The sequence below is a fragment of the Cheilinus undulatus genome, linkage group 3 (assembly GCF_018320785.1).
Source record: "Cheilinus undulatus linkage group 3, ASM1832078v1, whole genome shotgun sequence".
NCBI classification, from domain to species: Eukaryota; Metazoa; Chordata; class Actinopteri; order Labriformes; family Labridae; genus Cheilinus; species Cheilinus undulatus.
This window is the reverse complement of record NC_054867.1, coordinates 41,738,908-41,765,164: the sequence shown is the minus strand read 5'-3', so window position 1 is coordinate 41,765,164 and position 26,257 is coordinate 41,738,908. Positions and strand designations below refer to the sequence as shown.

At 38.3% G+C, this 26,257-nt stretch overlaps 1 protein-coding gene across 1 annotated transcript; it reads right to left on the bottom strand.

Annotated features, from left to right (window-relative positions):
- Positions 1-3,111: 3,111 nt before the first annotated feature.
- On the bottom strand, positions 3,112-24,738 carry gls2b (glutaminase 2b (liver, mitochondrial)). Its single transcript, XM_041817486.1, has 18 exons — positions 24,466-24,738; positions 22,507-22,606; positions 22,276-22,397; positions 19,591-19,720; positions 19,257-19,336; positions 17,515-17,678; positions 15,576-15,634; positions 14,129-14,161; positions 13,954-14,012; positions 13,732-13,798; positions 11,877-11,927; positions 11,569-11,745; positions 11,307-11,438; positions 8,952-9,044; positions 8,812-8,873; positions 8,538-8,614; positions 6,706-6,769; positions 3,112-4,456 (listed from the first exon to the last, which is right to left on the bottom strand). The coding sequence occupies exons 1-18, from the start codon at positions 24,639-24,641 to the stop codon at positions 4,300-4,302; spliced, it is 1,803 nt and encodes a 600-aa protein (XP_041673420.1). The 5' UTR covers positions 24,642-24,738; the 3' UTR covers positions 3,112-4,299.
- Positions 24,739-26,257: the final 1,519 nt, after the last annotated feature.

Here is a 26,257-nt window from a genome sequence, read left to right as displayed (position 1 = left end):
TCCGCATAGACTCAGGGCTGGGATTGCTGCCAAAGCTGCATCTACTAAATAGTGACTCGAAGGGGGTAAATATTTATGCAGTGACTTATATCACATTACATATCTTTATTTCATTTTCATTAATTTGTAGAAATCTGCCTTTGACATTAAAGAAGGTTTTTTTCTGTCAAAAAAGCCAAATTATATCACTAACTATGATAGATGCACAAAATCAATAAAAGGGTTAACATCCAATAGGATGAATACATTTTATAGGTACTGTACTTTAGCAGTTGTGCACTCTCTTATCAGGCCTAAAGCACTCTGTTTACTTGGATTTAAACAGAGGTATATAGGTCTCTCACAGCCACTCATGTAGTAAGCTCCAAAAACATGCAGGGTCGGCCTGTGCAGACAGACCAATGTATAACATGAATAAAATGATACACGTATCTGATAACAACAGAAGCATATCAGGTTTCTCAGATCGAATCTTGCAGTGATATGCTCCACGAAAGTAGAACATCAGCAAAGCACACATCTAGTAAACCCACTTACCACAACCACTTAACAATAACTCATTATAGTCACAGAAACGTTTGATATTGATATCTAAGCTGCAAACATATTGCCGACACTGGGTCAAAACCTCCAATCTCCAGTTTTCTTTTTTTTTTTTTCTGCCATAGATCAGTGCTGCTGGTCACCATTAACATCTGAAAGTGAGTTTTTACAAATTTTAAACCAATAAAAAGTGTCAAAAAGATGCTGACTATGACCATTCAGAGTGAAGTTGCTTGAAAAATACATCTTTTTCCCTTCCCCTGGAAAGTGGTTATTGCAGCGATAGGAGGTTCTGGCTCAATCCCAGTGTAATGATAAATAGATAGATAAATAGATTTATTTTAAAGTATTTTAATGGAGCTCATTACAGATCAGCTTAACAAAGGGGTAGCATACAACACACAGGTTGCATGGCTCCAGCCTGTAGGGAGCTCAAACTATTAGCCCCAGTGGAAACTAATGAGGAAGTGTTATGTACACAATTCACACAATTGAAGTTGTAAATGCAATTGAAAGCAACTAACACTGCTACACTGATTGACTTCAGAAACTTACATTTCCATATATCCTAGATTCATCTCATACAAAGTGAAATATTTCCAGACTTTTTTTTAAATCTTGATGATTAAGGCTTACAGGTCATGAAGTTCAGATATAAACTTTTTCAAAATATTAGAATATTGTGGAAAATACCAATTTAAAAGGTTCACTACAACTTTATTCTTAGAGGGAATGTTTAGGAGGAAGTTTAACTTTCTGAGGGACATCGCAGGAGAAAAATAACTTTTACATGATATTCTATCTTTGAGAGGCACCTGTAAATGCTGTTAAAGTGGTCCAACGTACAAGTCCTGCAAAGTTGCTGTTCCTTCTACAGCTTGGTTTTAAACATTTTATCCTGTCTTTTCTTTCACGCATTGATAATAAAATCTGTAACAAGTAGGTTCCTCTTCTCAAGTTTTCATAATCATCCCATCAGAAGAAAATTAACAATAATGGCAGACATCTTTCTTAAATTTCCATCCCTTGTGCCATCATGGATTAGAAGATACAACAGAAGATAAAACTCATTTTAAGTTTCTCTAAATTCATTCAACAAACTCTATCCTGCCCTGGGGTGGCATTAAGGGGCAATGTATGAGTTAAGTTCCTGACAACAACTGTGCAGAGATTTTTGTCTTTTGGTAAAATTATACTTTATAAAGGATTATACACGGCAACTCTTTCAGTTCTTTACTTACAGAAATGACAACTGGACAAGAAAATAGAAAGCTAAAGGGTTTTTCACACAGAGAATAATTCAACAAAACCATTAGTATTCTGTTGTCTTACTCACTGTAAAACACCAGAACACTAATGTTTTCACACAAGACGAGTAAATCAATATTTGGTGGAGTTGTTTTAATGTAGTGTCTTAAAAAATAAAATGGCCACCCCAAATACTATTAACATTTGCATCTCTAAGGGGATTTGTGTATTGCTTTTCTAGTTGTCAGACTACTCAAAGTACTTTTACACCAGTGTGAATTTTGGCAGCTATTTACAATTTTAGTCTAGTTTAAGTCTTTAAATGAAATGCATTTTAGTTTTAGTCACATTTTTGTCATTTCTACCCCTTTAGTTTTAGTCTAGTTTTAGTCGATGAAAACGCAAAAAAGTTTTAGTCTAGTTTTAGTCAATAAAAAGTCCTCACATTTTAGTCTTTACTTTTAGTCCAAGCATTTGTTTATCTTGCCTAAATCTGGTACCAAATCATGGTAGCGTGTTCTCTACACTCTGCCAAACCTGGGGTCCCTGCTTTCTACAGAGAAAGGCAGAGTAGATACAGCTGCATTGTTTTTTGACAGATTTACCCACAGTGGAGAAATATTACAAAATCTGAATGCCTGACGAAAACGACATTACATTTTAGTCTAGTTTTAGTCATCTGGACGAAAACTAAACTTAGTTGTTGTCAGTTTTAGTCATCACAGATCTATTTTTGTTAGTCTTAGTCTAGTTTTTGTAATGGAAAAAAAGGCTGTCAATGAACATTTTTAGTCATAGTTTAGTAGACCAAATTAATGCTGTTTTACTACACAGGTCACACTTATCCATTCTCACAATATTCATACATTGATGGTATGGGCTACTATGTAAAGCAATGGTCATCAACTGGAGGCATGGGGGCCATATCAGGCCCCTCACTGCTTTCCATCCAGCCCCCAGATGATGATTAAAATCAGAAAATTCTAGAGGGCAAAAATATGGGCAATTTTTTTAAATTGGAGTTTAAATAAAACCTTCAACTGGCGGCTTATCAGACCATAAGCACACTAGTTTTTCTGTAATTTGGCATGGCAAACACATACTTATTATTGTTATCTTGATTGAAGTAGCAGCTTTCCCCATCAGTTTTCCACATAAGGCTCTTTGACAGTGTAACAGAAATATGTTGCTAAAATATCGCCCCCTTGTGGCTGGTTGCAGTATAGGTGATAGGGATTTATCTCATTGTTAAAGGCTTAAAGTTCCATTAATTTTGGAAGGAATGAATGTTTTTACAAGAAAATGTGAATTAGGCAGAAATATTGATGTTAATTTATTTCAGTGTCTGACCCCCACAGCGTTGGTCAAAAAAAGACAGCTCTTATGAAAATGGAGTTAATGACCCCTGATGTAAAGGGTCCGTCAGTAAGCTAGTCTTGTCTTGCCGAAGGAAACGTTGACATGTGGCTGGAGATCGAAACCACTGACCTTGGGGGCTTAACATCACCCAAAAGCACTTTTAAAGACTGGTGGAGGGCATGTCAAGATGCATGAAAGCTGTAATGAAAAATCAGGGTTATTCCACCAAATATTGATTGCTGACCTCTTCCTTAGTTAACAGATTATTATTCTGCTGTTTAACTACAAATATGACCTTGTTTTGTTGAGTTGGTCATGGTCTTAGAAGAACTGTTTTTTCCTAACCAGTTGTCATTTTCTTTTAAATAAAAGATCTAAAAAAAGACCTAAATAAGATTATTTATTGAAAGTTGGGATCTTGGGAGAAATGTTTTGGTAAAACATGAATATGTAAGTAGAAGAACCACAAAAAGAAAAAAATGGCAGTGGTCCCTTAATTTATTCTGGAGCTGTGTATTTATATAAGGCCTCTGGCATACTTATTTACAGCTAAAGAACATTATATACACAACATATTCAGCATAAACTTTAATGGCTGTTTGTGCTTTTCAACCCATTTTTCCTTTGGAATTAATATGTTATGTGGTATGCAAAGATTTCAGAAAGTTCAACAGTTTCAGTAAGGCACTAGGGGATAAAACAAACAAAAGTTAAATTGTGCAGTCATACATACTGAGAGGATTATGCATTAAAAATCAGTTTTTGGTGTTAGTCAAACCCTTTAAATAAAACACCAGGACTTTCAGCTACAAATAATCAGACATAACTTGCATGAATATTTAATCTGTTAGTGAGTGTGATGTTTTCTAGCGGTGCTTGTGTAAAATCTGTCAGATTTGTTATGTTATGTTAGAAACTAAACAACCTCCTAAATATGTATTCCGTTGTCCTTGTCAGTTATTTCTCCATTTTTGTCTTTGCTTATGTTATTCATTTTTTATCATTTGCATTTTATCCTCTACTGCAGTTGGCATGTCTATTTGATGTGTTAGTCATATTCTGTGCTCTAATGTGCTTCACATGGACCCTCATATTTCAGACTGCACGAATGCCCTCACAGTTTGGGGATTCTGCTTTAATAAATAGACATCACACCATTCCCTCAATGGTGTCCAGCTTCGGGGAGTGCTCGGCCTCTGCATGCTGCGCTTCCTGCTGACTGCAGACCTGCTGGTAGTCCTTCAGCACCCTCACCACTTCATCACGTCCGAACTGCAGGGCGTCATCGATGGGCAGGTTTCCCCATCTGCACATGAAATGAGTAGAGGGATGAAAAGAGACAAAGTATGGAGAGAAATCGGCAGATAAATCATGGAGGTGGAACAAACACCAGGACACAAAGAATCCTCTGCTTGTGATGTGTGTATGTGCTGGTCTGTTGTTACTGACATGTGAATGTGAATGTCGAAATATTGTTTTCCCTTATTTTTTTATTTCATTGATTTATTTTTAAAGAAACTTAGTAGAAGTGAAACTGAATTGGCCATCTGGGATAAATAAAGCTAAATCTGTTTCTTTGCAGCAGGCATTAAAACATGCCATATTCATTTCTTCATTCCTCGATTCTGCTTTTCACAGCCTTGAGTCCTACCTTATCCCTTAACTCCTGCTGTTATCCCTTGACTCTTGTCTTCTTCCTTTCATCACCCCCTTATTTTTATCTATTTCCTCCTCCACCCAAAGGCTAGAGATGTAACGGTATTGTTAATACCGCAGTGGCAGCACCTCGGTGCCGTCATGGACATGTGAGTTTCAAACGACAGGTTTTCAGGGCAAAACATGTAGTTTATTTTAGAGGAGTTAGGGGAAGTCCCTGGGTACCCATCATCCTTTGCGCTCCATTTGATGGCTTACTCTAGCAGTTTGGAAATGGTGGATACAAGGGAGAATCAGTCTATTGTAGTCTAAATGCAGGCATCTCTTCTTTTTTCTGTCTTTATTTGTTTTTTACTTTCATTCCATCATCCCTGGACTTCTGCGTTGACCCCCTATCCCCGACCATTACCTTCATCCCATCAAACCTTCTTTCATCCCTTTGTCCTTTGACTTCTACCCTCATCCCTCCTTCCAACCTTTACCTTGATTCCCTTAACCCTTCATTCATCATACACCATCAACCCTGCTTCCCCTGAGTGTTCTTTCAACTCTTCATCCTTTGACTCCTGCCTTCATTCCTTCATCCCTCTACCCCTACCCTCATCCCTTCATCCTTTTGTCCCTTAATTCCTGCCACATCACTTCATTCCTTCACCCTTTCTCTCATCCCCTCGTATCTTGACTCTTGCCTTTATCCCTTCTCCTTACCTTCATCCCCTCATCCTTCAACCCTCAACTTCATCCCTCCACCCTTACTCATAATTAGGGTTGTCCCGATCAACACTTCTGGCCTCCAATCCAGATCTGATTTTTTAATATTGAATATCTGCCAATACCGAGTCCCGATCCAATATTCATGATTACTTTTTAGAGTTTAGATTAGAGATTATTTAGAGATCAGAGTTTTAATTGTTTTTGTTTACAAAAATAACGGAAGTCAACAGAATAACTCAAACGTATTCCATTTAACTTAGTAAAGCCAACATTGTTAAAAAAATAAATAAAACCACATCACTACTCTAAATGGTGTATAAGCTCTGATTCAACTAAATAAGCCGTCAATAAATAAATAAAGTTACAAATAAACTAGACTGTATTAGTCACAACAAAAACTGAAGTCAGTTAACAGTGGATTATTTTGCCTTTTTGGGGTTGATTTGCCATTTGTTCAGACATGATTCCATGGTTTTGAGGCTGTTCAGATCTTTCTGCTTTATGTAGATTGATGTGGCTTGGCAGCGACCAGTGCTGAAAATAGACTCAAATAAAGCGGAGTGGTGTTTCTAGGACGTGCCTGAGCCAGGTCGGAGAGCAGGCAGTGGAACCCCTCTGACCGACGAGAGAGGAAGTGATTTGAACTGCAGCACATTTCACCGGCGTATTGTGGTGCAGCTGTTTTTTGTGGAAATTGGAGGTTACCTTCATACATTGCCCCTAAATGCCACCCCTTATTCTTCTGTTCCTCAACCCAAGCCATTATCCTCTTACCCCTCAACCTCCACTCTCTTCCTAAATCACATCACTATTATAACTCTCTCTCCCTCATTATTTCCCTCTATACACTGTCCTTTGTAAATAAAGGCATTTAATAACAAGGCCCATAATGTCAACAGTTATTCTGATCTGATGCTTAACATGCTTGACATCAATTTGGCTACGCTTAGGGGACCACAGTAGCTCCCAAGCACAATAACCCCATTATGAACAGGAGGATGGAAAGAAATAGAAAAAAGAGGAGGGAGCAGGAGTGTGGAATGTGAAAGAATTTATGGAAATGCAGGAAAAGGCGTTTATATATCCAATTTTGAAAGAAAACCCAACAATTAGAGCACTGAGGGAATTCAAGGCTAAAGAATGTGATAAAGACTGCTGATAAATGACAGGTGGTATTGATCTCACCTGTCTCTGACAAACGGATCCACTCTGCAGGTTTCAGTGAGAAACTTCACCACCTCTATGTGACCTGAGGAGAAACAGAAAAATAGCAGATATTGGTTTACCATTAGGAGGATTTTTCTGCAAATAAACACCTCATAGTGTTAAAAGAAACTGCAACAATCTCCCTTAGTCATGCTCCTTTAAAGTAGCAATCCAGTCCTGATTTACAAGTTTATCAAACAGAATGGCATACTGTGATTAGAGAAAACGAGCATCTACAAATACAATCGACACAGAAAAAGTAAACTGACGTGTTATTCTCCCTCCAGAGTACAGACTGTTTTCTATTTCAGCAAAAAACATTTACTCCCTTTTTTATCTTGTAAACAAATGACTCTGCTTTCAAGCCTCTTTTTGAGAAATGCAACTGTTAAATAAGCCGCAGTGGAGCATTAAATCTACGCTGTGAAGAAACACAGACCACAACAGGGGACAAATAATTGACCATATGGTGCTCTGGGAGGGTTTGTGAGCTGATTCATTGGAGCTTTAGTAGAAACTGAGCCAAAAGGTAGTGCTTCTCTACGGTTCATCATGAAAACAAATGAAGTGAGAGCGAGCTTGGCGCTGATTACAACCGTGGGTGTCAAAACAAATCATTTTACAAGTTTAAGTGTTTTACTTCATGGGTCGTGGATAAACATAAAATCTCTCATTTTGTCACTGATGGCATGTGAAAAAAGAAGTGGAAGAAGAAAATCTTTATTTCTGTACATAACGAATGACTATCTGATTGTTTAACAGAATGATAACATAAAAGTGTCATGAAAGCATGACTCAAACAGAATTATGACCGTTTCATTGACCGTTGCATTCATACTTAGATATAACTATGTGCAGCTTCTGTGCATATATAAGATCTACTCAAGTAAAAGTAAAAAATCAGTTAAAGTTTATTTAGAGTATAAAGTACCAAGTAGCTGCTTGTGATCACCAAGGGATTTTCAAAGTGAAATATGATCTTTCTTAAATGTACAACATAAACAAAAGTATCTGGTCCTCTAACAAGCTTGTTTATTATAAGGTGTTACTTAACCTAAAGTGAGACAAAGCAGGATGAAATGAGGTATCATCCTTTCACTCTTTGCAACTGACCATCATGTGTTGTGAAAGTCAAAAACTTCTAACCATTTTCTTGCTGTTGGCAGAAAGCTTATTAGACCTCCTTGTATTGGCTTATAGTGTTTAGTTTTTCTCAGTACTTTATGCGTCCACTTCCCAGCTCTTAAAGTCATGACCACAAAAGATGCAAATGCAGGTTAAATGCCCAGCGCCTTCCAAAACGATATCCAGATTGTTGGAGGAGAGGGTCAGTGCAAGAGAAGGTTAACCACACTTAGTTTTTTCACTCTGGGTCAAGGCTAAGACTTGACCCAGATGAAAATCTTCTCTTCCACTGTAACCAATGCTTTATTTTCCTCTTCCCTCACTTAAAATGGAAATCAATGAAGGTTAATAAGGTTAATTTAGTAGATGTGTGACTGGACTGTAAAAGACTAAAACAAAACTTTAAGTTATGAAATGAAGATGCAAACACATCTGTATAAACTGGAAGTGAGTTTTATTTTCTGTCATTTTCTTCTGGTTTATTGTACATCATATTTCCTGTGTTTCAACGTCTTCTCTGACCTTTAAGAGCTGATAATGTTTTTTTGCTTGATTGTTTATCTTTGCTTTATGTTCATACAGTTATATATCACCTGACTGCTTTATAGTTTGCCTGATTTAAGAACTGCTTCAGCGAGCTGCCTGTTCGTAAATATTGCAACAGATAAACATGTCACGGAGCTCACCTTCTGCTGCAGCGATATGAAGCGCCGTTCGAGAATCATAATCTTTCAGGTCCATGTCCATGGATGAGAGTGCAAACCTTAAGGGAATAAATAAAAGTACAGTCAACCATAAGCCTTTTGTAAACCACCCTAAAAAAAGCTATAACTGTAAACATTACAATCCAACGGATGACAGAAACTTTTGCAGAGTTCACTTACTTTAACTCAAGGTTTTCAAAAAAATTTGGTCAGCTGTTAAACAAGAGAACAGTCTCATGGTCTGCTGTCAAAGTACCTTCTTAGAGCGGACACGTCTCCACTGTAAGCAGCGAACATCAAATTGACAACAGATTTGTTCTGCAAATACAAATAAGAAATATAAACACAGAGTACTCTAAAAAATGTAGTTAAGGACAAATAAAGTAATAAACAAACCCTGTCCTCTCCATCCTGTCTGCGAGGGTCCTGCTTCTTTACAAAGTGTCTCAAATTGTCATAATTGTGGAAATTGAAGAGCGATACAAGCTCCTGGGGATTAAAATGTACAGGTAAATACACAGAGAAGAAAACAATCACTGACCTTTGCGCTACTTCTTCAAGAAAAATAATATGTATTACATGTAAAATAGACACTTTTTTGACAAGTGAAGCCTCTTGGAACTGAAATTTAAAATGACAGTGCCAACAAATGATTTTATATCATGTATTAGTTGGAACTACCACCTGGCAGTTAAATGCCTGCACATAGAAGACAAATGGCAGTGAAAGTAGAGTGGAGTGTCAAAAAGGAGGGCTGAGCTGGTTTGTGTGGTTAATGGAATTTTTATGTACTTAATGATGTTGGTGTATGTTTTGTACTAAACTTTGAATTACAGAGCAACTAAAGTGTATGTGGGCTGAATTGATGCATTAAATAATGATCTTTGACCTCCAAAACTTTATCAGTTCAGCCTCAAGTCCAAGTGTGCATTAATGCCAAATTTGACAAAAACCTCATGATGCATACATGGAATAATGTCCAACAAGATTTGAGGTTTCAGAGTACTTGACCTTATGGTTACAAAATTGAATCAACTCAATCTTAAATCAGACTCAATATCTAAGCAAAGTTTGAAGAAAATCTCATGAGACATTTTTGAGCCATTAGGGCATAAACATGATGCCTAATGATCTTGATCTTTGATATACTAGCTATAAAATCTAGTCCATCCTTGAGTCTGAGTGCAAAATAGAAAGGTATTGTTAATTTCATGGTATCATGGTGACAGATGTGTCTCAGTGCTGTTGATGACATAAAACAGCTTCAAACTTTAGGTCTTCAGAGCAGAAAGTGTATTTTCTCAGTGCAAGGGTGTCAAACTCAATCACAGCAGGCCCGGATTCTGGATTCAGGTCTAGCCTGAGGGCCTAACAGGGTCATCTTTTTAACCATTAACTGTCAACCTCATTTCACCAGTAAAATAGGGGGAAAAAATCGCACTGATGATAAATGATTTTTTCCCAATTACTTTATCAAATTTTATGACTTAACAAGGATATTTTAAATCATCAGGGATAAGTTTACATTTTTATATTCGAGGAAAACAGCAGACGTCATATTAATGGGCTAGTTATAACAGAAATATGTTATAATCTTGTGGGCTGGATTTAACTATTCCACGGGCCGGATTTGGCACCCGGGCCTTGAGTTTGACAGCCCTGCCTTAGTGGAATAGAGCAAAGGGAAGTTGGAAATCCAGCATTTAGCATTAGTTTATGCTGCCATATTTCAACTACTCTTGCTTGGCTATGCTTTGCTGCTCCCTCTGCAAGCTCCTCATTGCAACCTTCCTCCACCCCAGCTCCTCATTTATGCAATATCTGACTTAATCAATGTCATTCTGTTGTCATTGATGCCTGCTCTGCTCTGGGTTTTTTGCTGCCTCTCTCCTTGCCTTAGGCTTTCCTTGTGGGCACAGGAAGAGCAGGACTATGTGCTGTTCCTCCTTGATGCCTTCTACATAGGCTTGTGGAAGGGCGAGGGGATCCCAGAACAGCCACACCACAGAACAGAAACAATAGCAACAAGAGCAAATTAATAACTGCTAATAAAGATTATATCTGCAAATCTCGTGTTTCTCAACAAAGTGGTCCTGGCTGAACTCATCGATCATCATAGGCCCTTGCATACTCTTCATCCTTCGCGTTCCGCCAACTGGCTTGCTCTAAAAGTGCAAAAAAAATGGTGGATGCAACTTGTGCTTAGGGGGAACGGAGTAAGAACTTTTGAGACTGTGGAGGCTCTGGTGACTTTTAAATCCGACATGCGGAAGCTTTTTGGTTTTCCCGGTGTCAAGACATCAGGAAGGAGAAAAGGTGACAGACAAACAAAAAACCAATATGCAGACACTGCCAGACTGTGGCAACAAACTTGATGGAAAAAAAGAGGGACATTTGGCAAATCATCACCCTGAAAAGATTCACAAAGTCGCAAGGAGCAGAATCTGGCCAGGTCAGAAGACTCTTTGGGAAACATTTACTATCCCACTTCCCCACAACGGCACGAGGACTCAACATATCACAAGGTGTATCGGATATTGCGAAAGACCTACAGCTACTTTCAGTGTCAGACAACGAAGGTTTTAGAAGGTTAGTAAACACGCTGGAGCCAAAGTATAAGTATAGATTTTAAGAACTGGACCACAAGCTTTAATTAATTTGAGCTGGACTTTGGCTCCATCTGGTGGCTATACTTCATACTTAAAGTTCACATCTAGGGTACCATAGAAAATCTGTGAGGGTTGGTCTTGCCTGACAGAAATGTATTCCTCTGACGCTGTTTCCAACTCTGTCCAGTGGAGGAGACCAACACATCACTCCCATGACATTTGGGATCACCAGCAATATCGCACCAGACACCCCAGATTTAGCCGGCAAACCCACCTGAGATAAAAGGGAGCAAGAGGTTGATTATGGGATCTGTTTTGGGTCAAAATAATTTAATATTTTGCTCGTAGAGATTACAGAGTTATTACAAAGGAGCAAATGTTAGAGACTTTTCAGCGTTACTCACATGAAAAGCCATCTGTCCAGAGAAGTCATACATGCCACACGAATGCATCAGACTCAGAGTGTTTCGCACTGCCTCCGCACTGAGCACACGCTCGCCTGTGATTGGACAGATCCCTCCATTGGCCAGAGTGGCAGCCATGATGCTGCCTGACTCGCAGGTCACCTCGATGGAGCAGAGCTGAGACACAAAGGTCAGCTCACAGACATATCTACGAGCTATGATAGCTATTTGTACTACAGCTAAATCAATACAAAGCTACACAAGAAAACAAGTATTAATGATCCTTCATTCGTGGCGGAGCTGTTTACCTGGAAGTAGAAATCCAATGCATCGATCATTTCTGCTCCCGGGGGGAAACACTGAGGATCGAAACATGATCATCAGGACTTTTTGATTGATTGAACAATGCTGGGCCTCGCTGTTTTAAAACACTTTGACATCTTGACCATGTACAGGAGTTCTTTTTTAATTTAGACTTTTAAATGGGATCCATTTAATTTCCTTTTTTATCAGAGAAGCTGTCAGGGATCATTGCTCAGAAAATCCCAGTCCGTATAGTCAAACGGTCCATGACAAAATCTCTAACATGATCAATTTTCAATACACACAGGGTATAAGAGATGCTTAGAAAGTTCACAAATAAATGATCACAACTGTCATCAAATGTCTGTGATCTTGCTGACTAATTATGGACACAGGAAGTATGTTCATTCAAGCATGTATTTTTTCTGATGAACAAAACATGTCATCTTTAATCATTATAATGTGTTTTGTGTCTAGTGAGAGATGATCTAACAAGAGCCTGTAAACAAAAGAGGATAGTGTCACTTCATGAAAATGATATACAATAAAAGTCAAAAATCTTTATTCTACTCCCTGAAAATAACTGATTTCAAACAAATATTTTCAGTAGATACTATTATTTTGGTTTTAAAATTGAATTTTTTCCTCTCTGGTGTTTATACAGTCAAGTTTACTTTAATGGGCAATCTACAGAAATAGAATCAAGATTAAATATATATTACGACTTTTAGCTGTTTGAGAAACGTTTCCTTACACAATAACCAAATATTGTCTGGTTTCAAGCTCCAATGGAGTTTTTTTTTAACTTCGCCTCGTACACATCACATTTCTGTGCAAACTCCTTTTGCATCCATCCATCCCAGTTTCTCCCTTTTTCATTTCTCTTTGTCTTACTATGCAAATCCCTGAGGGCTCAATGGTGAGACTGAAGAAGAGAAAGCTTTCCCTTCCTGAGTCTCTGCTGTTCTCGGTTTCTAATTCTTGTGTTCCTTCAGGTTGTACAAGTTCCAGCTCATGCCAGGCCATCATCCTTTATAAATCCATTTGACCCAGACCAGAAGTTCAGCATCATCCTACTTCAGCCCTTGTTCATGCATATTTTCCTTGATATGCATGGCATATGGTGCATCTAGAGAATAGAGGGCTCGCCTTTTTGTGAGCTGTGCGCACTCCTGGACAAAACAGACAGGAAAATGATAGACAGCCATATTTACTTTGTTTTAGCAGATGTGTGCAATGTGTTTCTTGATGGCCCTGGTGAAAGCCACGAGTCAAAATGCTTCTCTCTAATAAAGTTGTTCTCTAAACGTTCTGTTTCAGTATTTAATTATGAACTAGGCTGGCAGTAATTATGAATGAGACGTATTACTGACAGTACAAGAAAATGCTGGAATACTACGCTTGTTTTTGTGTTTTTCTGCTGGAATATTGACTTGACAATGTTTGGCTTGAACAACTACAATAAAATCAGAACAAAAAGGGGTGCCACTTCTTTGGTAGAAAGCAAGAAAAGAGCAGGAGGTCTGGACTGGTGCTGAGCTCTTGGATTAAAGCAGCAGACAAGCCATCAAACATAACAAATGATAATGACTGAGATGATTTAGTTATGCTTACAAAAACCCACTTTGGTACATCAGATCAGCAAACTTCCAGCTGTTGTCTGTGTGAGGTAAATTATAAAATGATGTATTAATCTATGATGAAAACACAGAAATGGTTTGTGGTTGCCCTGCTGATGAATTCCAAGTCCTGTAATTAACACGTCTAATACAAAATGAAGACAAAACTCTCAGCTGAAAATGAATATGATGTAACCATTCTGCTTCATTTAAAGCAACTTTTCAGCATCTTGCTACTGACCTTCTTCTCTTTCATGTAGTATCCGATGGCAAAGTTTCTGTCCCCTGTTTCTTTTTCTGACTGAAACCTGAGACACAGAGGCAGAATGGGTCGATACTGAAACATCAATAATGCAACAGAGTGGTAGACAGGCAATTTGACTAACATTGTCTTTCAACTTCAGTGGTGAAAACAAAGATTTACGAACATTGAAAATTTTAAATTTTTGTAAAGGACACTCACATAGCATTGCTGAATCCCACATATTCTTGGCCAGCCATCTTTTTTACAAAGTCCATAACCTTAGGGAACAAGACAAAATACATAAATACGTATGATGACTACAGTTTAGATCATTAAAATATTCATAACAGTTTCATATAAATGATCCAAAGAAAAAAATGGATGCTCTACTCACATAGTCAAACTTCTCTGCCTTATTTGAACAAGGCTGTAACACACAAAAAGTTATTTCCTTCTAAATAATATTATGTTTATGATTCTGATTCCCTTTCGTGTGTGTTGAACTGGACTACAGTAAGGCTCAAAACACAGTGGGTAAAGTTTGAAACACTGCATCAATGTATTAGTATTTGCACAGTTTAGAACCTTTTAATCAACCACTAAAGAGCCAGAAAAGAAAGACAGTAATTATAAACTACAGGGCTCATGAGGATGGGACAAGGGACAAAAGATAACTGTGAAATCTGATCAGACTCCATAAAAGAGCTAAACATCCAAGAGGAAAAGCAGAGGTAAGAGTTCTCTATCTATAAAAAACATTTTAAAGCCCCATAGATCCATACATCATGGTTTAGAAACACTTTCTACCTCAGAGCCATCACTGAACCGAACTTGACAGGAACACTGCACCCAAACTGACCGCCTTAGTATCAGCAAAATGCCTAAAGGTTTTCACAATTGCTGCTTCTAATAATATATATCAATATAATTTTGTAAAGTGCCAATGTATTCTAAATTGTTATCTCAAGACACTTTGTGAAAAGAGCAGGGTACATTATTCACAACCCAACATTAATGAATTAGCGATGCATACTGTCATCAGCGTAGTGTCTATAACAGCAGATAACAGCTGGCATTATTAGAGGAAATCTACTCTGTTCCGTAAAAAATACATTACAATCCTGCTGCTGTTGCTGCTTCTTTATGACTTTTCCTCCAGGCTTTATCATGCCGATCATCATCACATCAACAGCATCATTTTATAACCTGACAGCTCTGAACTAGAACATGCTGAACTTGACAGGGGCAAACTGGGATGACAGGTTTGCTAATTTATGATACATATTTGCTGTCAGAGTAAACTATTCCCAGAAACCAAGCAGAAGTTTTAGTTTAAAAATATTTAATAAATGAGAAATGTGTTCAGTAAAGTCCAAAATGACACAGATAATCAAACTATTTTATTGAATATGAATCTTGTACTTCACAGAATATATTTCAGTACATTTACATTTACTTCTGAAACTGCTGAGATCTCATGAATTCCAAAGGCAACATTGAGAATATTTTAGTATTACTCTATGACCAGATGCAATCCTGTAATTTACTGTGCATCCCAATTGTTGTCCTTTATGTTTAAGTTAACAAAGCTACATGCAGATAACTTGATTTGCAACTATCCAAATGGAGTAAAAAAGACTTAACTCAACTGTTTGTAACAAACTCAAGCATTTGTTTTTTGCATGTGCATAAAAACAAAACAAAACAAAAAAATAGCATGAAACTGAACAGACCAATGTTTTGTGTCAGTGCCTCTCTTGTAAATGGTGAGTTTATTACTGTACAGTACAGCTTGTGCCAACACTGCTATCACATATGTCAGCACTAATCTATTTGTTCACCTTGATAAGAGAGCTGATCACGATGGCTCCAGCGTTCACCATGGGGTTGTGAGGTTTATCTGTAAAACAGAACAAGATAAGACACACAATATGATGGCTTTGTATGTGAAAAACGTATGTGTTTACCATTAATATATACACTATATGGACAAAAGTATTTGGCCACATCTGTTAATCATTGACTTCAGGTGTTTCAAGTAAACCTGTTGCCGCAGGTGTATGAGATCAAGCACCTAGCCACGCAGTCTCCATTTGCAAACATTTGTGATACAAAATAGGTCGTTCTGAAGAGCTCAGTGACTTCAAGTGTGGTAATGTGATGGATGCCATATTTGCAGTAAGATTGTTTGTGAAATTTCCTCCCTGCTTGATATTCCTCAGTCAACTCTAAGAGATACGATTCAGCAACAAAGCAGAACTCTGTAAAATCTCAGAGCAACGTAGACGACTGCTAAGGTGCATGTTGCGTACAAGTCGCCAACGCTGATTCCATAGCTGAAGAGTTCTGAACTTCCACTGGCATTGATGTAAGCACAAAAACTGTGCAGCAGGAGCTCCATGGAATTGGTTCCCATGGCTGAGCAGCTGCCTGCAAGATAAGTCCAATGCCAAGTGCCAGATAGAGTGGTGTATAATCTATTGGAGGAGGGATAATGGTATGGGGCTGTTTTTCAGGGAAGGCCAATCTTAATGCTGCAGAATACCAAGACATTCTGGACAATGCTATGCTTCCAACTGTGTGGCAACAGCTGGGGAAGGCCCTCCTTTATTCCAACATGACTGTACCCCAGTGCACAAAGCAAGGACTATAAAGACATGGTTTGATTAGCTGGCGTGGAAGAACTTGACTGGCAAGCACAGAGCCCTGACCTCAACCCCATTAAGCACCTTTGGGATAAGGTGAACCGAAGATTGTGAGTCAGGCTTTCTCATCCAACATCAATACCTGACCTCATAAATGCTCTCCAGAGTAAATGGGCACAAATTCCCACAAAACACTCCACTGCAGAAAGCGTTTAAGAGATCGAAGAGACGAAGCTGTTATAGCTTTAAAAGGGTTGCCAACTCCACATTAAACTTCCATGTATCTCAATACAATGACATTACAGACCCTGTTGGTGTAATGGTCAGGTGGCCAAATACTTTAGTCCACATAGTGAAACCAATAAATACCAAAAATAGGTGTCTAGAGGTTGGTTGTTTGAAACAACACACCTGTCTGTTTAGGTAAAATCAAATGAAGCTGTAACTTCTTGCATGAGAGATATGGGACTGCAAATAGTAAGTAGTCCATCTCTGAAAAGTTTATTTTTGTTTTGGTTTGTTAAAACTACTCTGCAGAGCTCAAGGAGACTTTTTCAGAATAACTGGATGGCAATGTAAATCCAAAGTGAAGTAGTATAAAAGATACTGTCATCATTGAATATTAAAGCTTAAAGAAAGAAGAGACACATGATTTCTTCTTGATAGATTACTTAAGTGGTGCATAAATTGCTGTCTTCTATTTTAATGATTTCTTTCAGGCATTTATGACTTTATGGAAAAGGGGGGTGGGGGAAACAGTCTAAAACAGGGAAGTGGAAAGGGGAGAATGATATGTCGGAATGTGCCAAGGAGCTGAGATGAACTGGGCTGCCTGCCTCAAGGATTACGGGTATAAGGGGTGTGCCACATAACTGCTCGGCTATCAGGCACCCCAGTCATTGTCTTACATGTTTCTGCTGATCAACTAAATGAAAAACAAACCTCAGACTGCAGCATAATGTTATGCTTATTTGGTCAGAAGAAATGATCTGATCAATATATATGATATGGTAATTAAATGCCTGTTTAAACTAAAAGAAGACACATTTGATCTAGTACATATTCAGATAATGATAAAGACATTCTATTTTTGATCACTTTTATCACTTTATCCCAGTGATGAGTCTGCATTCACCTTCATCATCCAGTGAGAGCATGTTGAACTTGAGTCCGCTGGGCTCCATGCCAACGTAACGGTGAATGTGCTCTGTTCCCGCCTCGTGGACAGCGATGGCGTACTGCAGCGGCTTCACACATGACTGCAGGCAGAATGGCTGTTTGGTGTCACCCACTGAATGCCTGCAGGAAGAAGACTGAACACATTTAAGACCTGAGGAGTCTGAAAGTTTTAAGCAGTACCACAGGGCTATAAAGTGGTTATGGTTTTCCTTGCATTAATCAAATTGATCAATGCCAACTTTTAGGTAACCTTACAAAACAGATGGATTTGCCAGACTCTGTGGGTGTCTTCAGGCAAATCCATCTTGCAAAGCTCCATTTGTGCTGAACCAAACCCACGTCATTTGAGGAGAACGAGGCAGTAGCTACAGGCTATGAGCTGATAGCAATGGCTTCCACAAGTGTAGCAGTTGGTTAGAATGTAACTCTAGTGTAGCAGCAGTTTAATTGAGTCACTCTTCTGCCGACCTGCTTTGCCATGAGTTTGCAATCCTTATCGCAGGGGAGCATCACTAGCCTTTATAGCTGGAACTGCACATGTCTACTACCTCATTTTGTTTTAAATGTGACAGACAGAACGTTCACCCAATCAGCTTCGCAGAATTTGTTAAAAAGCTTCGCCCTTTCCAAACGCTTTGCATGGGAGGTTTCCCAGATGAATGTGAAATACATCCATGCAATATGGAACCATCTAGCTGGCCTGTCAGATTAGGCAAAATGTATGACAAATCCATAAATACACTCAATTAAGTATTTGTCTTTTGTGTTGTGTCTTGTTTTCCACTCTTCTTTAAAGGATCCTTGGGTCTCATGAAAGGTGCTATTTAAGTCCAAGCTATTATCATTATTATTATAAAGTGCTCAGATATCTTATTGATAAATTCTTATTATCAGTAAGTGAGTGGTTTAGAACAATTGTTCCCAAGGTGAGAGTCATGAGACACTGATGGGGGGGTCGTGTGATGCTTTCCAAAGAACAAAGAGAATTTCAAACAATTTAAAGTGATACATGTTATCCATTATTTAAAAAATATTCCTTAAGTGAGTTAAATTTAAAACAAAACCAAAGATATTAAGAGTTTTTTTTTGCTTAAATGCATGTAATTTGTACAAAAAAAAAAACCCTGAAATGTAAATTTTTGTACACAGAGCTTTGTGCAACATTGTACGCTTTAACCACAGGCAGGGAAGGGGTCCCTGGTCTCTGACTCTGTTATTTTGGGGGTTACTGGCTGAAAAATTTGGGAACCCTTGGTGCAGAAGAACATTAAACCGAGTGTCACCAGTTAATCCAGTACCAGTTAAAATGTAACACTGCTTTTGTACATGAGACAAATTTACCTATAAAACCTTCTGACTATTTTTAGTTTTGTGATTTTTTCTAAACATAAACATGAAATCAAATACTTTATGATCATTTAAAACTCTATCTTAATTTCAAAAACTGTGTTTCTGACTTCTATTTATTGCATATAATAACCCACCTACAGTGTCTCATACCACACTTTGGAAAGCTTGGGTCTTCTGTGCCACTTTTTAGTGATAAATATGACTGAAGATCTTATGTTTTTTCTAAAGCTTTGTTACTTTGAATACTATTGAGACACTACAAAGATTTGTATCATTTTAAAACATGAGGTACCAAAAGTGTTAAAGTATGACAACCTTACTGACGGTGTACCAGTCAGTCATTCTTACCTCTGTCCATCCACTGTGCATAGAGAGACACCCCACAATCTCGGGCTAAACTTGGCCAGCTGGGGGATATAGTCTGCAACCTTCAATCACAGTGGTATTTCAGTGAGTCAAAGTCTCAACAGGAAATGGATCATCAGTATTTGCATGGTCATAAGAATACTGTTATAACACTGTGCATTTTACACAGTGGAAACAGTCCCAGAATTCACAAACCATATAGGGCAGATTTTAACACCAATTATTCAATCCATACATCTATAATCAAAGACTAAGCAACCATCAAATATATTTTCCATTTCCATGGAACAAAGAAAAAATAAATTAAAAATCCCACCTTCCCATCACTGTGGCTTTGCACCCTGTTGTAGATTTCATTTATTTTCTGTGCAAAAACGTCAAACTCAGGGATGATGAATTTCTTCCTGAAGGCCTGGATCAGCAGGACGATATTTCCACCGACACACCTGAAAGAACAATGACATGATGGAAAGAGGCAGGGAAGGACTTACTGAAAATGAAACACTTTCTTTGATATGACTGCAGCAGTATGTGTGTGTGTTGTGTGTGGCTGCTGACAGATGAGAGCAGCAGCTGCCAACGATCAGTCTGAGTGACAGGCCTTTGCTTTGCTCAACATGACAATAAATACATCTGACACTGTCTTTAAATACCTCTAGGAGTTGAATAATATTACGCTTACTTTAAGTCAGTCGATTTTAACAGTGACAAAAAATGTTAACCTCCTGTTATTATTGTGTTTACATTTAAATGTTTCAGCCTCCTGTGGTCCTGGATTTCCACACGACATCATCCTCTTCCTCATAATTAGTAACTCAGTCTTAGTAGCAATAAGTATGTGTTAAGACCAAAGAGAAAAGGAGGCAGAGAGACAAGCAGCAGGTCACATTCAACAAATCCTGCATTAAAATGGATTGTTGTTGGAAGGTCAAACTAAAAATAGTTCAGTCTCATGTCTGCACCAGTTGGTGAATGGAAAACAAAACACCATGAGATAATCAGTGCTGAGACACTGTAGAAGTCCATTATGAGGGGTATCACCGGGGAACAAAACACTCCCAGACAGGAAACAAAACAAATATCCCTCATGGCAAACCCGCAAATCTTATCAAGGGTATCTGTCTAATTTCTATTCAAAATATCTAATTACATTTAGTACAAGCTGCATCCACAGAACAAGACTTGATTAACATATTATTCCGAGGTTGTGAAGACAAACAGGGCTGCATTGCGTGTGCTTACTAAGAAAATCAAACGGGTTAAGCAAATTTTACTAGTGAAGAGTACAGTGTCCATGTTAGGACATCCTCAGGTCTCAGAGTCAGGTGTCAAACTTCAGATGAGAAAACATCAGGTCTCAGAAAAACCTCTGCTATGTGTCACACATCAGACAAAAGGGCTACAGAAAAGAAGGCATCAGACCTCAGATAAAAAAGCCCTCAGGAAAAAAAAGCATCAGGCCAAGATGAAAAGGTCTCAGGATAAAGGGCATCAGACACAGATGGGAAGGTCTCAGGAAAAAAAGGCATCAGACCAAGATGAAAAGGTCTCAGGAAAAAAGGCATCAGACACAGATGAAAATGTCTCAGAAGAAAAGGCATCAAACTCAGATGAAAGGGTCTCAGGAAAAAAGGCAATCAGACCCAAACGAAAAGGTCTCAGGAAAAAAGGCATCAGACCCAGATGAAAATGGTCTCAGGACAAAAGACATCAGATCCAGATGAAAAGGTCTCAGGAAAAAGGGCATCAGAATCAGACAAACGGGTCTCAGCAACAAAATAACCAGACTCGGGAACATATCTCAGAAAAAAGACATCTGACTCAGATGAAAAGGCCTCTGGAAAAACAGCATTTGCCTGAGAAAAAAAAAAGTTTTCAGATAAGAGGTAACACTTGTTGCAAAAAAAGATCTCAGGAAAATAGGCATCGGACAAAAATGTATCTTAAAAAATGGCTTCAGAAACAGATGAAAAGACCTCCAAAAAAAAAAAAAAAAATCCAGCCTGTGGCTACTTTCCCACATGTCTCTCACCTGCTCTCTAATCCCTTTATCTGACTCTGTTCACTGTCTTCCTCTATGAATGGAGGCAAAGAAAGCCCAAAAACATATCTTAAAAAGACAAAAAATGGCATCAGACTCAGGAGAAAAAGGCTGCAGGAAAAGACGCAGACAGACGTAGACAGAAGGTCCAAGGAAAATAAGAAAAATGTAGCTGACTAGGACTTGAAAGAAAATGCGTCAAATTAATGAACAGACCGCAGAGAAAAAAAAAAGGCAACAGAGTTAGACATAAAAGTTAGACATCTCATTAAAAAAAATTAATTCAGTTGAAAAGGCCTTCAGACTAAGACAAGAAGGTGTCTGGAAAAAAGGTATCAGACAAGATAAAGTAATCGTCTTTAATGATACATGAATTTAATGTCTTTAATAAGTTCACATCCTAGAAAGATTTTAAAAAATGAAATGGGGGGAATTGGCTTCTGTACACATGTCTGGGATTGGTAAATAGTTTGGTAAAATGGGGACAGTACAAAATGCTGTGCATTCCAGAGCTGTTTCTCAATGTGAAAAGCATGAAATGGAGGGAATGGGCTTCTGTACACATGTCTGGGATTGGTAAATAATTTGGTAAAATGGGGACAGTACAAAACAGTCATCAGTGTCCTACATCCTCCTAATCTCAACTGGCTCCACCACCCAGAGTCTCAAACCCCTGATTCTAAAATGTTGTCGCTCTGGCTCACAACAGTCCAACATCCTTTATGCATCATATATCCCTGACCACAAAGTTTTTTCACTCGTATCTGCCCACATCTCTTGACCTTCATCATCACATTGTTCAACTTCTTTTATTATCAAAAATAACAAACGTATTCTAAATCAATTTCTTTATTGACTTGGTCTTTTGGGGGTTAAATTTCTCATTCAGATCCACCTCTTCTTCAAGTCTACACCTGTCAGAGTGAGTCAAGATCTATTGACCGGTCTTGACCGTCTCACCTGTGGAAAAGGTCTCTGTCCATCATCACCTCCCCGTCTGATTCAGTCACAGCCTGTTGAAGCTTCTCCATGCAGTCCTTTAGACGAGGATCCGATGGCTGAAGGCCAGTTCTCTTCAAGGCCTGCAGACAACAAACAAATTATTATTGTGCTTAATGGCTAAAAGCTAAACTAGATTTTAATGAGATGGATTTACGAAGTCAGTTGGTGGATGTTTCTTTGGTTACTTACTGCTGTGAAGAGTGAAAGGGGGACTTGCTCTTTTCCCTCTGTGATGGTATAGAAAAGCATATCCTCCACTCCAGAGCTGGGGGACTTTGTGTTTACATTCCTAATAAGGTGAAGAAGAAAGCAGTCATTCTTCACAGGTGTACCACTCACAAAAAGTCACCAATAATGTAGATAGTATGATAATTTCCTCTTAAATTGCAAATTAGCCAAGTTAGAAAAACCATACCTGGTAATAATTCTGAGTTTCTTTTGTTGCTTGTCTGCGATTGGTGTCTATAATTAACAGTTAAGTTTATTTGACCTAAAATTATATATCTATTGCATATACTTTGTTAATCCATCAAGATGAAATTCAACTCCTATACTCTGTTGTTGAACATGCTGAGAACAAATAGGCAGAAATATAAGCTCATGCACAAACAAGATCCTATGGACGTGCACTCAGGGACAGATGTCAGAGTCAGGCGGTGTTGCCCACTAAGGAGTGCCTCAGCAGATTGGGGGTTCAGCACCTTGCTCAAAAGCACCTCAGCACCCTATCATTATATCAAAAATTATTTTAAATCAACTAAAAACCAAAGTCATATGTTACAGATCAAAGTTAACTACTACTCATCTATCCATTCATAATCTACACTCATATCCAGTTTGGTGACAAGGGGTTTCCTGTAAATCACAGGGCTGATAGAGATAGTCACACAATGACACTCACACTAACGAGTTAGTGAAATTAGTTAACCTAATGATCATGTCTTTGGTGTGTGGGAGGAAGTTGAATTAATCGAGTGTATAGTTAAGCCAGGCCATGGAGTCAAGTACTGCCATAATTGTGATCAGCTGATCTCAAGCTCTCAGCAGCTGATGGCCAGCTGATTTACTCTAGGCATGCTATTGGCTTATCGCACTCAGGCTGCCTTATTTAACCTGCTCTTGCCTGGCCACCCCCTGCTGTTCTCTCTGCAAGCTGTTCTTGTAACCCTCCTCCACCCCAGCTCCTTCATTCTGCATCTGACTTAATGCCATTGTGTTGTCATTGCTGCCTGCTTTCCTCTGGGTTTGCTGCTTCTCTCCCTGCCGTATTCTTTCCTTATCGGCATAGGAAAAAAAGGAACGTGTGCTGTTCCAGTTTAGGTCAGGGCAGGGGGATCCCAGAACTGCCACACCACCAAACATAAATAGCAGCATGGGTGCTAATTAATAACTGCTAATAAGGAAATATTTATAGCCACAAGTCATGTGCGTTTCTTGACAAAGTGGTCCTGACTGAACTGACACACATACATGGGAAGACCATGCAAATCCCACAAAAAAGGCCCTTTTTGACAGGGAATCGAACCGTCGACCTTTTTGCTTTGATGCAAAAATTCTACCCATTCAACACCATGCAGCCCACTCATATACCAGAGGATAACTTTTTTAAATACTGTATTGGTAAAAAAAGGAAATACTGGATAAAATATACTGGACATGCCAGCTTCTATAGGAGATCTCAGTATGACTAAATAAAAGGACTTGACACTAGACATTATTTCTATTTAATAAATCAGCTGCATAATTTCCTAGTATGCAAAATCATAGCCTAAAATCACTTCTATAATGCAAACAATAACCTAAAAACCAAAATACAACTATAGAGAATAAAATAGTAGAAAAATGAGTAAATATAGAAAACTGTGAGGTCACACTAGGCCTTTATGTTTAAGAAAAATATTACTTTAGATAGGCTCCAATTTCCCTATTATCTCTTAAGAATCGTTTCAATGCTTTGACTTGTAACTGTGCATTCTTACAATGTTATCAGAAGTAATTCAGCATGAGTAAGGTATATCACTCCCTCAGCCACTGTTGACTGTCTCTAATGTTCACAGCGAGCCTTTATGTCAATAACAAGCTAAATAGGTAAATAATCGATGAATCCCAGCAGCAGGAAGTCGTCGACACTGAGCTTATCACACTCACATTTTCAGATGGACGCGATCCAAACGCGTCGTCATTCGTTGTTGTGACGCCGGTGTGGTGTTGGTGCTCTGACAGCAGCATGCTGACTGAATGATGAAAACTTTCCTCAGAGCTTCTGTGTTTTTGACGATGAAAAGCGCAGAGTTTGACAGCCGAAGAACCCTCAAACAGTACATGACTGCGACAAACTACAGCCTCAAACCCACTAAGACAGTTTGATAAACGGTGAAACGTACAGTAGATAACAACAGCTGCTGCTTTATTAAAGCTGCGTGCCAGCGGCTCCTGCAGGGTCAATGACTTTGAAGTTTTGAGGCCTTCACGTGTCGTCGGGAATTTTCGTCTTCCTACTTTTTCTACTTGTACCATTTTCCCGTCAAAATTTGTTTTCGAACGCACGAGGACTTGCCAAATCATTAAATATACTTGAATGGAGTGTAAAGGTCCTGCAGGCAAACAATATAGTAAAATGTTGCTTAAATTAAAGGCTAATTAAAGTACGCCTATGAAGAAGATACGAGGACAATGACAAAAATTTGAGGGAGGCGTCTTCAGTAGCAAGGTTAACTAATGCTGAATAGCAGCATGTGTTTTCAAGTGTAGTTTATGCTTAGCTTGCAGCATTTTTTACTGTCTTTTAATCCTCATTAATTACATTATCATACCACTATACTGCTTCCTTTTCTCTTTTCACTCCTGAATGGAGAATTCATCTTCATTTTCCTACAATTACTTCCATCAACAAACTTGTGCATTCAAAGGAATGGTGCATGTAAAGCTGTAAGATGGGCTGCTACTTTGGACAGTGGAAAGAGCCAGAAGCAGGGATCAGTGGTTACTTTCTCAAGATTTTGAGGAAATGACTAAAATTAAATATTAATCACAAGAAAACAAGTGTTTTATTTCAAGATCATGAAATCTAAATGTTGAGTTCTTGAGAAAGCAACAAAACTTTTGTTTAAAAACCTTAACATTTAAGACATTTATTTTTTTAATTTAAGTGAATTTATGAATATATGTCCTCTTAGGGCTTCCATAAGTCCCAACAGAAAACAGGAAATAGTCAGATTATAGATTATACCCAAACTTGCATCTATAAGCCAATGTTTTATCCTGTGACAAGACGATAAAACATCTCAACTTAATTGTCTTGCTAATTGTCCTGCGATTGCAAATTATTTTTCAAGATTTTGATAAAATTACTCTCATTTTTACAGAAAACAGAACTGATTTTCTGAGATAGCAAAATAAAAAAGTACTTAAGAAAAACATTGACTAAAACAACATTTTTGGATGCATGCCCTCTTTGTGCTTTCATAAACACATCACAGCTTAATTTTTTGGGACTATTTTAATCTGCAAAGTACTGTAGTATGAAGTTCAAATATTGGCTCCCAATATTTAGTAAAATACAATAAGATAAAAAAGCAACTAATAACACTAACAATACAGGTACCTCAACATTTTGATTGAACAGCCTACAGCTCTTATTAGTTAGTATTTTCATAAACCCCCACTGTGTGCCTCATATTTCCTACATTTTTTCCACTAAAATACCCATCAAAAAGAAAAGTAGAATCAGGGCTGCTGGAACAGCTATTACTTGCTTAATTTAAAAGGTGCAGTCAAATTTTACAAGGATCACTTGAAAGCATCAGGGGTCAATAAAGACGCCTGTGGCTGCTGTCACTTGGCTGACAGATATAGTAGCCAATCAGGATCAAGGTTTGTGTTTTGGAAAAGAGAAACTTGCCACGAGGTCTGTGTGGGTGTTTGTTGGTTTCAAACTCCT

What these genes read in the sequence shown, in the direction of transcription:
- gls2b (XM_041817486.1), bottom strand. Translation starts at nt 24,641, where the DNA reads ATGTACTGTTTGAGGGTTCTTCGGCTGTCAAACTCTGCGCTTTTCATC. An exon ending in GACAGAGACCTTTTCCACAG is followed by an intron (nt 19,721 to 22,275) that starts GTGAGACGGTCA and finishes TTGTTCTTTCAG; the next exon opens with GTGTGTCGGTGGAAATATCG. An exon ending in TGATCAGCTCTCTTATCAAG is followed by an intron (nt 14,162 to 15,575) that starts GTGAACAAATAG and finishes TGTGTGTTACAG; the next exon opens with CCTTGTTCAAATAAGGCAGA.